The sequence below is a fragment of the Excalfactoria chinensis genome, chromosome 3 (assembly GCF_039878825.1).
Source record: "Excalfactoria chinensis isolate bCotChi1 chromosome 3, bCotChi1.hap2, whole genome shotgun sequence".
NCBI lineage: Eukaryota > Metazoa > Chordata > Aves > Galliformes > Phasianidae > Excalfactoria > Excalfactoria chinensis.
This window is the reverse complement of record NC_092827.1, coordinates 81,497,519-81,509,610: the sequence shown is the minus strand read 5'-3', so window position 1 is coordinate 81,509,610 and position 12,092 is coordinate 81,497,519. Positions and strand designations below refer to the sequence as shown.

At 36.7% G+C, this 12,092-nt stretch overlaps 1 protein-coding gene across 1 annotated transcript in view; it reads left to right on the top strand.

The window, feature by feature from the left end:
* PLEKHH2 (pleckstrin homology, MyTH4 and FERM domain containing H2) overlaps window positions 1-12,092 on the top strand; it is a 48,517-nt gene that overhangs the window by 22,351 nt on the left and 14,074 nt on the right. Inside the window, exons 9-19 of the mRNA XM_072332244.1 lie at window positions 271-346; window positions 918-1,012; window positions 1,576-1,720; window positions 3,938-4,074; window positions 5,197-5,307; window positions 5,562-5,648; window positions 6,125-6,283; window positions 6,939-7,019; window positions 9,377-9,556; window positions 10,353-10,461; window positions 11,953-12,065. Coding sequence (XP_072188345.1) covers window positions 271-346; window positions 918-1,012; window positions 1,576-1,720; window positions 3,938-4,074; window positions 5,197-5,307; window positions 5,562-5,648; window positions 6,125-6,283; window positions 6,939-7,019; window positions 9,377-9,556; window positions 10,353-10,461; window positions 11,953-12,065 — 1,293 coding nt within the window. The remainder of the gene's footprint in view (window positions 1-270; window positions 347-917; window positions 1,013-1,575; window positions 1,721-3,937; window positions 4,075-5,196; window positions 5,308-5,561; window positions 5,649-6,124; window positions 6,284-6,938; window positions 7,020-9,376; window positions 9,557-10,352; window positions 10,462-11,952; window positions 12,066-12,092) is intronic.

Genomic DNA, 12,092 nt, shown 5'->3' with positions numbered 1-12,092 from the left:
TTTTATTTTTTTAAATAAGTTACCCATATGGGGCAACCGTTGCGTGAAAAAAGGATGAATCAAACCATGGATACAGTGACTATGGTACATAAAACAAGGATACATTTTTCAGCTGCTACTGATGACACCACTTCAACAATGGCCTCATATACAATATTATCACGTTGCTACTAATACAAAGACTAAGAGTTTGTGGGGAGGCAAAGCAAAAGAAATGCAATTGTTGTGTTTTAACTGTCTACTATCAAATCCATTCTGCTTTTATGTTAGGAAAGCAGAATATATGCTGTAGCCAAATCTGGTTTAAGGATGTCTGAAGCTTTCACCACAGAATCTCTTAACAAAAGTAAGTGGTTTAACTGTTCATTGTCTCAAGAACAAAACCTTTCTTCTAGTGGTAATTTATAAGACAGGAACAAATGTCCCATATTTATCCAAGATATCTTTACTAGTATTATCTGCTGTATAAAACTGAGAAAAATCACTGATTGTCTTTACATCATCTTCCACTCATATTAGCTTGCCTCTTGACTGTGTGCTCAATCACAGAAACATGAAGGTTGGAAATGACCTCTAAGATCAACTAGGCCAACTGCCCACCTATCACCAATACTGCCCACAATTTGTACTTTATGTCAGTTTTCTTTGCTTTTTCATTTTGAAGGTTCTATTCCAGGTACCAAGATTGAAGGATTATACTTTTAATTTAAATAGTGTTGAATAGTGATGGTTATTACTCATTGATACACCTTAAAATCATCATAAATTTGAAATAACTGTGAATTTTACATCCACAACAAATGAGAAATTAGTTTACTTTTTATAGCAGAGCTGTACAATGCAAAAGATAACATGAGAATTGGGTAAATTGAGGGGTAACATAGAACGTGCAATTATATAATATGTTTCTTGTTTAGGTGCTGCTTCACTAACTTCATACTCCATATCTGGATTATATACATCTCTAATATATAAGAACATGACAACTCCTGTCTACACCACTTTGAAAGGGGTAACTGTATTGCTGTTTAAAGAACCTTTTAAAATACCATTAGGCATTTAAACACTATCAAGAACTTTTCACATTTGATACTACGATGCCAGATGTGTCATAAGATCATGGTTATTGATTATAGAACCCCATATATAATGGAAAAAAAATTTGCTCCTTATAAGGTCAGGTTTTCTGAAGTTCCTTGCTGATTTTTCTTTTTCCCAAAGGCTTGTTAATTATTAAACAGAGCCACATGGTGTGTGTGTGTATAGAAATGTCTTTGTATCAGTGCCAAAGCTGTTTACATGCAGATAGCCAGCAGTAACTAATCACAGCATTGTTTATTTTCTGGCAGCTTTTTGTGATTTGGAAAGACCCATGCCTAGAGCCTACATGAGTTTTCCATTTTAAAGTGTGGGAGTGGTTGAGAGCAGAAAGAATTCAGTTCTGTGTTTATACTTGTGTGCCAAAACTCACAGCCTAAGCAAGAACAGCACTGAATATCATAAAGCCAGCAGTATGAAGAATTTACCGATAGCTTTTACACAAGATTTCAAAAAATGTTGTGTTAATTTCTGCAGAAAGCAACTCAAATAAGCAACAGCCCATTTATAGATGAGTCGTCAGGATCAGAGGAAGAAGAAAGCTCTCAGTCCAGCTCAAGGACTTCTGAGTCCGATTCTCGAGGCAGAAGTGGACCAGGTAGTCCTCGGGCTATGAAACGAGGTAGGCAAAAACCATAAGAACGTGAAACTTCTTGGAAGCTTGGAAAACTGGGCAGTTTGCATTATGTATTTAGAAAACAATTTCTTCATTCGACAGCATGGACATCTTAAATCCAGGCTTTTATCTTAGCTATCGAAGCTCAGATCTGTTCAAGCAGGAGCAAGGACAGTTCAGGGTAGCTACTTTTTTTTTTTTCTGTTATTATAGATGGCTGTTAAAGGCATTAATCTAGCAGCTAGCTGTTGTCATGAGGGAAAAGTGACTTCAACATTTAAAACAAGAAGCGCCTTTCAATCTATATTTTGTCATGTCAGCAACTTCCTATGACCTTTAATGGCATGTAGATCAAAGGACCTAGAAAACAGTGACTGCTAGCAGTAGAAACTATGTACTCATTCTTGTAGCATAAAATAAGAGTTTAATGTGATCAGAAAGAAGGTGTAAAAGTTCTCCCAGCAGAGTATTTGCTCTTGTCATCTCATGCAGTGAAGGACTTCTTTAATTTTCTTTAGTGACCATTTTAAGATCGCATTTCAAGGATTTAGTTAAAACACTTGAATCCAGCAGTGTTCTTGTGTGCAAGGCAAATTTCATATGGGTAGGTAAGTTTGTGTTCCCCATCTCTGAAATGAAAATAACATGCCTTGCTGCATGGGAAGATACAGTGTTTCCTCACTGGGTAACAGTATCAGTATTATCTCTCTCAGGATTTGGGTTAAGTAACGGAGGTTACAGTCTTACAATCCTTCATTATATATTCCTTAAAGAAACGCAAACCAGCATTATTCAGTTTTGACTCTTCTACGTGTTAAAAGCCCGAGAATTAAGAGCTCTGCTTATATTACACTTGAGCAGGCAGATACTTATGCTGCCCCACTAGAAATGTTTCAGTGTCAGCCATGTGTGGCCCTGAGGCCATTCCACATCCCAGGTCCGCTTGCTGCTCTGCACACATGAAACAGCTTTCCTCACCCTTCAATGCTCTCCTTACCAGTTTTCTCAGAGCCAGGTTATGCAACTTTCCCAGCCTGAGTCTTCTCCTTCAACAGACTCTCCTGCAACTCTGATTTTTTATGTAAGGTCAACTGAGAACACTGAAGAGCCTATCTGTGTTAGTCCCACTTCCAGTTCTATAGTTGCAGTTTTGCTACTGTCAGGTGGAATGATACAAAGATGGTAACAAAGATGGTAACAGATATTCAAAAGGTTATTTATAAGGAAAAACTCACCGATATGGATGCCTTCACTGGGAAATGCTGAGGCAATCTCCACTAGGGAGCAGTCTCCAAGAGATGCTGCCTTAGTGGTGGTCAGCCCTTAAATGAGGTCTAAAGCACGTGGAGTCAAGCTCCACCCCTTCCGGGAGCACAGCTAAATTACTCTCACCTGTGCTCCCACAGCTGACCCAACACTTGCCTCAGCTGATTGATCAGAGGTTTAGGCTGTGATTACCAATTTCCCATACAGCTACATTAGTGTGAAAAGAACCCATAGTTCCTGCATCCTAGCAGTTCATGTTGGTGAGCAAAAACCAATGCAGTAGTGGCAGGTGCATCTCATCTTGCATGTATGCACAATTGGAAGAGTAAATCAGCTAAGGTCATAGCTGGTTTCACCCATATTTTACATATGCATCTGTAGAACAGAACCATTCCCTTTGCTCATGCTTTCTTCTCCAGAACTAGTCCTTGCACTGCTTCAAGCTATGGAATGCTTTCTTAATCACAAAACAGGTGTATATCTTAATTAAGTTCACATTGTTTAAGAATCTATGCAGTCACAAATTTGACTCAGGGCATGATTATCTTGCTATATATTTGTTATTAGAGATCTTACATAAGAAAAAGAACCAACCTAAAATCCAAGATGGTGTGCTAAAACAATAATTGAGAAAAGCACTTTTTGAATAAAATCAGCAAATAAGTTTGGAAACAAAGGGAACAAAGCATCTACATTTTAATCTTGGAGGCTAACCTTTCAGAATAGCACACTGAGCTCAGCTCTTTAGTGCCCAGGCACTTGCATGGCAAAACCAGATATTATTAAAAAAATAGAGTAAAGGGAAATTTAGTTTATTTCTTTAAAGATCTTGCATTTGTTTGGATTCATGCTGATAATTTTGTTTGCCTGCGGATCCCACTGAGATAATCTTTCTGCAGGGATATTCTGATCTCATTTGTTTGTTGCATAATGAATAATAAACATCTTTTATCTCAGGTGTGTCTCTGTCTTCTGTGACCTCAGACAGTGATTACGCTATTCCTCCTGATGCATATTCAGTAGACACAGACTATTCAGAGCCAGAGCAGAAGCTTCCTAAAACCTCTTCCTCATCTAGTGATAATGGAAAAAATGTAAGTACTGAAGATCTGTAAAGAAATTTACCTGTGTAAATTTGCGTTCAAAGAATGCTACTGAAGCCCTGTATTTGGTCTTGTCAATTCACAGACTGCCTTATGAGTACAAATAATAAAATTTAACAGTGATGTTAACCATGTAAAACCATAACAACTGAAACAAAGTGGACAGTTATTCTGAGCTCTCTATGTCATGAATGGAAGTAGGTAAACAACTCCATAAGACAATTCAAAGCACTTCAGATGTTTGTTACAGTCTGACCTAGAGGGTGGTGTCCTGTCCATGGCAGGGCAGCTGGACCTTCAAGGTCCTTCCCAATATAAGTAATTCTTTGTTCCTTTCTTGGAACCAGGTCTGGTATCAGGTTGCATAAAAGATAATAAAATCTGCTTAAAATTATTGTTTGAAGTAGCTGGAGGCATTAGTCGAAATCCTTGTGCAGTAATCTGTTTCCATAGCTTCCTCATACTAGGAAAATAACATCAGACAAACTAGAGAAATTGATTGTAAAGCAGCACGGAAGGATAAATCAAAGAAACCAAGCCATTACATTAGAATTAGTGTCTTGGCATACAAATTGATTGACTGACTGATGATGAAGCTCATTCATTTTAAGCTTTCTTCACTGAGCAAAACTGTGAACTCTTGTTCTACTGGCGTACACACTGAAAGTGTGTTTTTGCAGAGCTCTGAATTATATTGTACTGTATCTGCTCTGTAGATCAGTCCCTAAAGTCTGGGGGGAAAAATGTATTTAGATAATATTAATTTGTTCATTGTTTAATATAAATAATGAGAGTTAAATCAGGAATTATTATGTTCTTCATTCCCTTGTATAGTTCTGGGCAAATCACTTACTCTCCTTCATGTACTATAACTGTAAGTAGGGATATTAATTAGTTATCCCATATGCATGGCATTGTTCTTAATTGATGCTTGTAAAAGTGTTATCCTTGGAACAAAATACTTGTAAAATACTTTTTTTTCCTTTTTTTTTTTTTTTTTTTTTAGCATGCTTTTAAGCTATTAAAATGTCTGTGTGTATTTATACAGTTTCTCTGGGGGATATAGAACATTAGCATACTTAACTACTTTTTATCCAACTTCTAAATAATCAGGAACCTTTGGAAAAATCTGGCTATCTGTTAAAAATGAGTGGTAAAGTGAAGACTTGGAAACGACGGTGGTTTGTGCTTAAAGGAGGCGAATTACTATACTACAAATCTCCAGTAAGTACACGAATAAGTGTCACTTATTTGCCGTTCTATATTAGGTTGTTTTTCTGAGAATCTAGGACCGCTAGAAGGAAAAGAAATGCATTCATAGCGTGTCAGTTGTAAGGAAGCAATTCAGGACTTAGTTCCTTAAGAGGCATACAACATCCTTGGTGTTTAAATAGGAAGTATTAAACAAGTTCTATAATTAATTATTGCTATTTGTTAATACATCTCAAATATATCTTTTTTCCATTCTTTCCATACAGAGTGATGTAATTCGAAAGCCTCAAGGTCAAATTGAGCTAAATGCATCTAGCCACATTGAAAGAGGTGATGGGAAACAAACAATCCAGGTGCCTACTTTTCTCTTTTTTGGATCTTTATTTTCTGAACTGCCAAAACATCTCAATCTCTCTTGGACCAGAAGTCCACATGTGGACTCAGAATTAATTAGTGCTCTTCACTTGAAACCTAAAGAAAGTTTCAGTTATAGAAAGTAAAGGTAGAGATGCCTGAGTGCAGTGTTGTCTGTATTGTTAAAAAGGTCAGATTCTCACCTATGGGATGCAGTAAAAAAGAGTGGTCTTGGGACCAGACACCAGGGTTGAGTTGTTTGTCTGAAATTAGAAAATTAAAATATAACAATTTTGCTATCCTAAAGTCTTTCAGAAGTCTCAGAAATCACAGCTCTGCCTGGTCTACCTGGCCATTGAGCCTTTTATTAAAGAAAAATACTTTGGGAGAAATAACACCCCAAAGTTGTGAGGCTACAAACCATAGGGTGAAACACAATATTCTTAAAGCTTAAGACTCTTCTGCTACTTCACAGCTTACCACAGAAAAACGAACATACTACCTGACTGCAGATTCTCCAAATATCTTAGAAGAATGGATCAAAGTACTACAGAATGTTCTTAAAATACAGGCTGCTAGTCCACTTTTTATACAGCCTGAAATTAAGCCAACCATGAAAGGATTACTTACAAAGGTAAGAACACCTTTCTTCTCCAAATGTGCTTTATTTTATTAATTATATCTAGATGAAAATGGCACTACAGTAAAATAAATGTAAGCTAAACAGACATGCATTAGCTTTTCTAATTCTTTTCAGAGTGAGCGTGCCAGGACTACCAACCCACCTACTACTGGTTGTTTAAGATTTAGTTCATTTTTTTTTTCTTCATCTTTTTAATTCACTAAAAGATGTTGGGTATTCCATTTGCAATCTAGAGGTATCATGGTTTAATACGCTATTTTGATAAATGCATAAGTTGCAGTAGTTAATTGACCTAACTTATTTCAGTATAGTGCTCATTATTCAGTATTATTCATTGAGAAATGTTATTTCAAGATAATAAGAACATTACATAAAAGGAATCGTCCTCTTTTGGTTCTCTCATTTCCTCTGCTTCCATTACCATAGGCCTGATGAAATAAAAAACACTGGCTTTACTGGGCTTTGCACCAAGTGCTTTAAATCTTATAACATTAACAGTGCCATGCATTTTTAATTATTTGTCTAGTAATGTGGAGAATAATTTGAACTAAGTCATTTATTCCCAATATCAGCTAACTCCAGAGACCGTGAAATGTAGTCTATACTTTTTCTAACTGTGCTTGTACTTAATGGTCTGTTATTTCAGGTTAAACATGGATACTCCAAAAGTGTTTGGTGTACCCTTGTTGGAAAAACTCTGTATTACTTCCGTAATCAAGAGGATAAGGTACTTGTTTCCTCAGCTAAAATGCTAAGTTTTTGCTTTATTAACATGAGATTTGTCTGGATAGCATCTGACCATTTAATCTTAATTACCAGACATTTAGACTTAACAGATACTCAGCTGGGAAGGTTCCCATTTAACAGACTGTTTTATGGGCACATCCATTGGTCTACTTCTTCCATGGGACCTGATATACATCCTGTATCTTCTTAGCCTTAGCCAAAGTGGGACGCTGACTGACTGACTTTTTGAAAGCCTTGAGTCTCATCAGATCTGGCTGTCCCTTACTTTTGGAAGCTGACTTCTTAAATATGTTTGCAGTGGGTAGTGACTGCAAGATTCAAGGAATTATTGTTCTTTTTATCTCTACTGACTTCTAAATCTTTTCTTCGGAATATCACTGTGCTTCACTGCAAGAGAGGCGGAAAAGCCTGGCAGTTTGCTGCTGTGCTAGAGCAGGAGGGATTCTTTCCAAATTACCATCAGAAGGAAAAAAGGAGCTCATTGTCCATAGAACCATAGAATTACTCAGGTTGGAAAAGACCTCAAAGATCATCAAGTCTAACTGACAAGATAGACAGGAACAGAGGTGGAACGAGGCAAGAGAAAAGGAACACTAATTTATCAAACCAATTAAAATACCGTTAACAGAAGAAAGAGACAGGATCCAATCAGCTTTAGATTAACCTCACAACAATATCTGACTTTTTGATATTGAGCCTGACATTGAGTTCTCTACTCATACTTCTCAATGTTGTCAATCCCTAAGATTTGCTGTCATAATTACCTGCTGAGTCAGGACAAAAGAGATTTTCAAGTCATAGTTTTCACTTGTTCTTTTACTCTCAGGATATTGTATTATATCATTAAGAATGACAGCTTCATGGAAGCGGATCAGGAACAAGATTTTGGAAAAGTCTACATGAATTCTTTTTAATGTCCCTGAGGTTATGAACATTTTACTCATACCCTTACTACCTAGATCTATCAGAAAGACTGCTGGCACTTGACAAAAGGTTAATGCTCCACTGGGCAGCCAAAATTCCTAACAGAAATTAAAAAAATACAGAAAATCTAATCTGTTATTTCTAATTTATCCAAATATTCATGCTGTACCCAGTAATTAGTAGTCTCTGTATAAAACTAGCTATACTTTTTTATTCTTTCCTTATACATTCATTTTAAACATTCTACTAAAACTTTGTTTTAGTTAAAGATAGTAAACAAACCAGTCTTGACTACTTGTATGTGAAATGCATCTTCGTGCATCTTCAGTCACTACTAGTGAGAGCACTGGACTAATGATCCACCACTACGTGATGTTCTCTTCAAAGTAACTATATTAACTACTTACTTTACCAAATCACTATTCATGAAACCCACTTGTGATTGAGTCAAGCTTGCCAGCCACTCTCCAAGATTACATTTTCATTTTCTAAGCATATTGTTGAGAAGCTGAGTCAGCCTCATCTGCTTTGCACTGTTATTGATATTTTAAGGCCACTTCAGGATTACACTGGAACGTGTCACAGAGAAGAAGCCTAGCCATCATTTTACCAAAGGGAACTGCCTCTTTCTTTGTAACAGATCACTAAATGTTACTAAACAATACAGAAACAATAATCACGGCTCCTTCTCTATAATATTAAATACAAGATTCTTTTGAACATCATGGTCTGGACAGCGAGAGAAATTGCAGTAATGCAATGGAAACGGAGGAACCTTTGCGTAAAATCACCAGTAAGGACTGTCAGTCTCTGCCAGTCCTGTCACCTGCTTGTGAAGATGTTTTTGTGTTTGTCATGGCTTCCTGCTGTTGCTAAGTATGAAATAATTACTTGCAGGAAAATTTCCTCCTGAATGGCTTTTTATATAACTATGTATACAACTAATTTTGGTCTATTAGACTGAAGAGTGAAACAAACTAGAAAAGTCTGTCACACAAAATATTTACCTTCTTATAGTATGAGCAAAACAGGCACTTCAACACTATGCTGCTGTCCTTTGAAACGACAAAGCTATAATTAAGGCTCTAGGCTTTACCCAAGAAATTCTTACTTGGAAGCAGGTCTGGAAACTCTGAAAACCTCCTTCTCTTTCCTTAACAGACATTTATTACATTAACTAGATACAGAGGCAGACCTGGAAAGGAATTTTAAAAGTTCCCAATTTCAGAGTTTGGCACACATAACCCAGTTTCTGTTGTCAGCAACAGCTTATTTATCTGGCATTACCTGGCAGAAGTGAAAATGAAATAAATGAACGCTATTGGTAGTCTTATGTTTGGGTTGTCTTTTTTCTGCTTGTGGAATATGCACTGAAGCAAACACTTTCTAACCACTTCTAATATTTACTTTTAGTTTCCTCTTGGTCAAATCAAGCTTTTTGAGGCTAAGGTTGAAGAAGTTGATAGATCCTGTGATTCTGATGAAGATTATGAAGCTAGTGGTCGTAGTTTGTTATCAACACATTACACTATTGTTATCCACCCTAAAGATCAAGGACCCACTTACCTTCTTATAGGATCCAAACATGAGAAGGTAATGAGAGGACTTTTTTACTACATTTCAGTAACTTGCCTATGACTGTGATGCTGTGATATGAACCATTCCTAAAGAGGAGGGGGAGAGTGATCCACAGTACACAAGGCTGTCTTTGCAGTGCTGTCATAGGTAATCCCTTTTGAAATAACCAAAATGTGCAGGCTTACCTACATGAAGTGATGGTGCAGAATACCAAATATGCTGTATATGGAGAATTTCACTCACATCACACTAACCTGTAAACAGACTTCAGCAAATTTTCCCAAGAAGTTCTGGGTTACCTATTTTCACTGTTTGGACTAAGAGTAGGGAAGACTGCCATAAGAGAAGTGAGAGATACAGTGAAAAACACTATTACTGCTGTATCATTCTTAAGAAGTCTTACAGATCTCAGTTTGTTTGTCGACCTAACTCTCTGCATTAGAAGGATCTGGCAGTGATAAAAAGGCACTTTATATTTTTTAGCTTTCTGATTTCTGAGGGCAAAAGGCTTCAGAACACAACTGTGTCCAATTTTCTGTACTTCATACTTGCAACATAGAGTGGCCATGAGCACAACTGTTTAAGGAAGGCCAACCCCTTTGGGCTTCAAAAGGAGGGTATGGCAACATCTGAAGTTGAGAACAAAATCTTTATGAAAAAGCTCCTTCCAAGGAAGTTTCAAAGTAGATTCAATTTCTGACTTAATTCCTGTGAATCTTGATGTGCTTTTTTTTTTTTTTTTTTTTTTTTTTTTTAATGTTCTTAAAAATTTGGTGGAATGAATGAGTTGCTGTGTGTTTTTCTACTTTAGGACACATGGCTTTATCATCTGACAGTTGCAGCTGGAAGTACCAGTGTAAATGTTGGGTCTGAGTTTGAACAACTTATTTGCAAATTATTAAATGTGGAAGGTGATACCAGTAAGTTTATTTTTGTTTCAACACACTCATCTTGTAATCCTTATCAATGAGAAAATACTAAAGCGTTTAGGAATAATTATACTAAGAATATTTTAGGTTGTTTTTTTTTGTTGTTGTTGTTGTTGGTTTTTGTTTTGCGTTTTTTAATGAAAATCATACAAATAATAGTTTTAGGCATACTTCTAGGAACTTTCAATGCACACTTACTTATAGTGCCTGATTTCTGGTCTGTACAAAGCAGGTCAGTTAACCTTTTTGCTCGACTTACTTTTGTGCTGATTTTCTTTCCTATGCCAGCAGAACCTCTTGCTCTATGAAACAGGACCACTGACATTAACCTACCCTGTAGAATACTTTGAAGAGGAGCTGTCGGGTTTTGAATCTGTTATTTAAAATGCTATCAGTATAATCAATAGCAGGACTTTGCCTACACAAGAAAAAAAAATACAACTACCAAGGCCTTGTTTCTATAAATGACTGAAACTATTGGGAATGGAATTTCTACTTCAGGTCAAAATTGAGTACGGTATTTGCAGAACAGATTATAATCATTTAGAAAAATTAATAGGTGCCCAATTCCCACTTTGATACAGTTTTGGGTCTTAAACACTACTAGGAATTTTTGAAACTGCACTTCAGAATGCTGATCTCTTGTGCTACATGAGAAACATACTTTCTAAAATAAGACCATAGACCTCATCACAGAGTTTTCCTTATATATATGTAATATGCAGTTTTATTTAGGAAAGTTTCAGAATTCACATTTCTGGCCTCCTCCATTTAGCTAGGGCAACTGTTTCATTTCTGAGCGCAGCAGTCTGTTCTGTGGGAAATACCCTTCAATATGTCTGTGCTAGAAGCAAGGCTTCAGCACCTTCTTAATATCTCCGGGTGCAGTTCACATCAATGTTACATTAATTCCTAATGGAATGGCTATCTGCCGCATCCTGAGCTGCTGTGGATAGAGTAAGTAGCAACTCCAAAGGGAAAACAGTGCTAGCCTTCATTAGACGAATCAGAACTTCACCAATTTGCTCCATATTTTAAAAGCAGTGTATAATATTTCCTTCTGTTTGTTGGATCTGCAAGAAGTTTTCAAATTCTGACCGTTCAAGCAGAAGTCACAGACATTCTCACATCTATGCCATCAAATTTAGGATTTGTCTCGCAAACTCCTACTCATACAATTATTTTCACACTAAATCTCTTTCATGATTTTGTATAGTCTCACAGTTAGCAGCAGAAGGCAGCAATTCCACACACTCGTTATTGCTATTTGAGATACAACTACTAAAATTTGGAAGCCAGGTCCCATTACCAACATAAGATGAAGCAGTAAAACTGATTTAATATCTTAAAAGCTTCACCTCACTGAGACTCCTTGGCCCTGCTGTGTAGGTAAAAACAAAGTGAGAGAGAGGGAGATGACTGTAAAAAAAACTGACGGTGCTGTACTGAATTAATTGCAGAAAACATAATTTATCTGTTTAGCTTCTCAGATTTGGAGACATCCTACCCTTTGCCACAGCAAAGAAGGAATTGCTTGCCCTCTCACAACTCTGCCATCAGAAGCCTTACAAACCGAGGCCATTAAATTATTTAAGGTAAAAACATGTTTACTTACAAGTTTG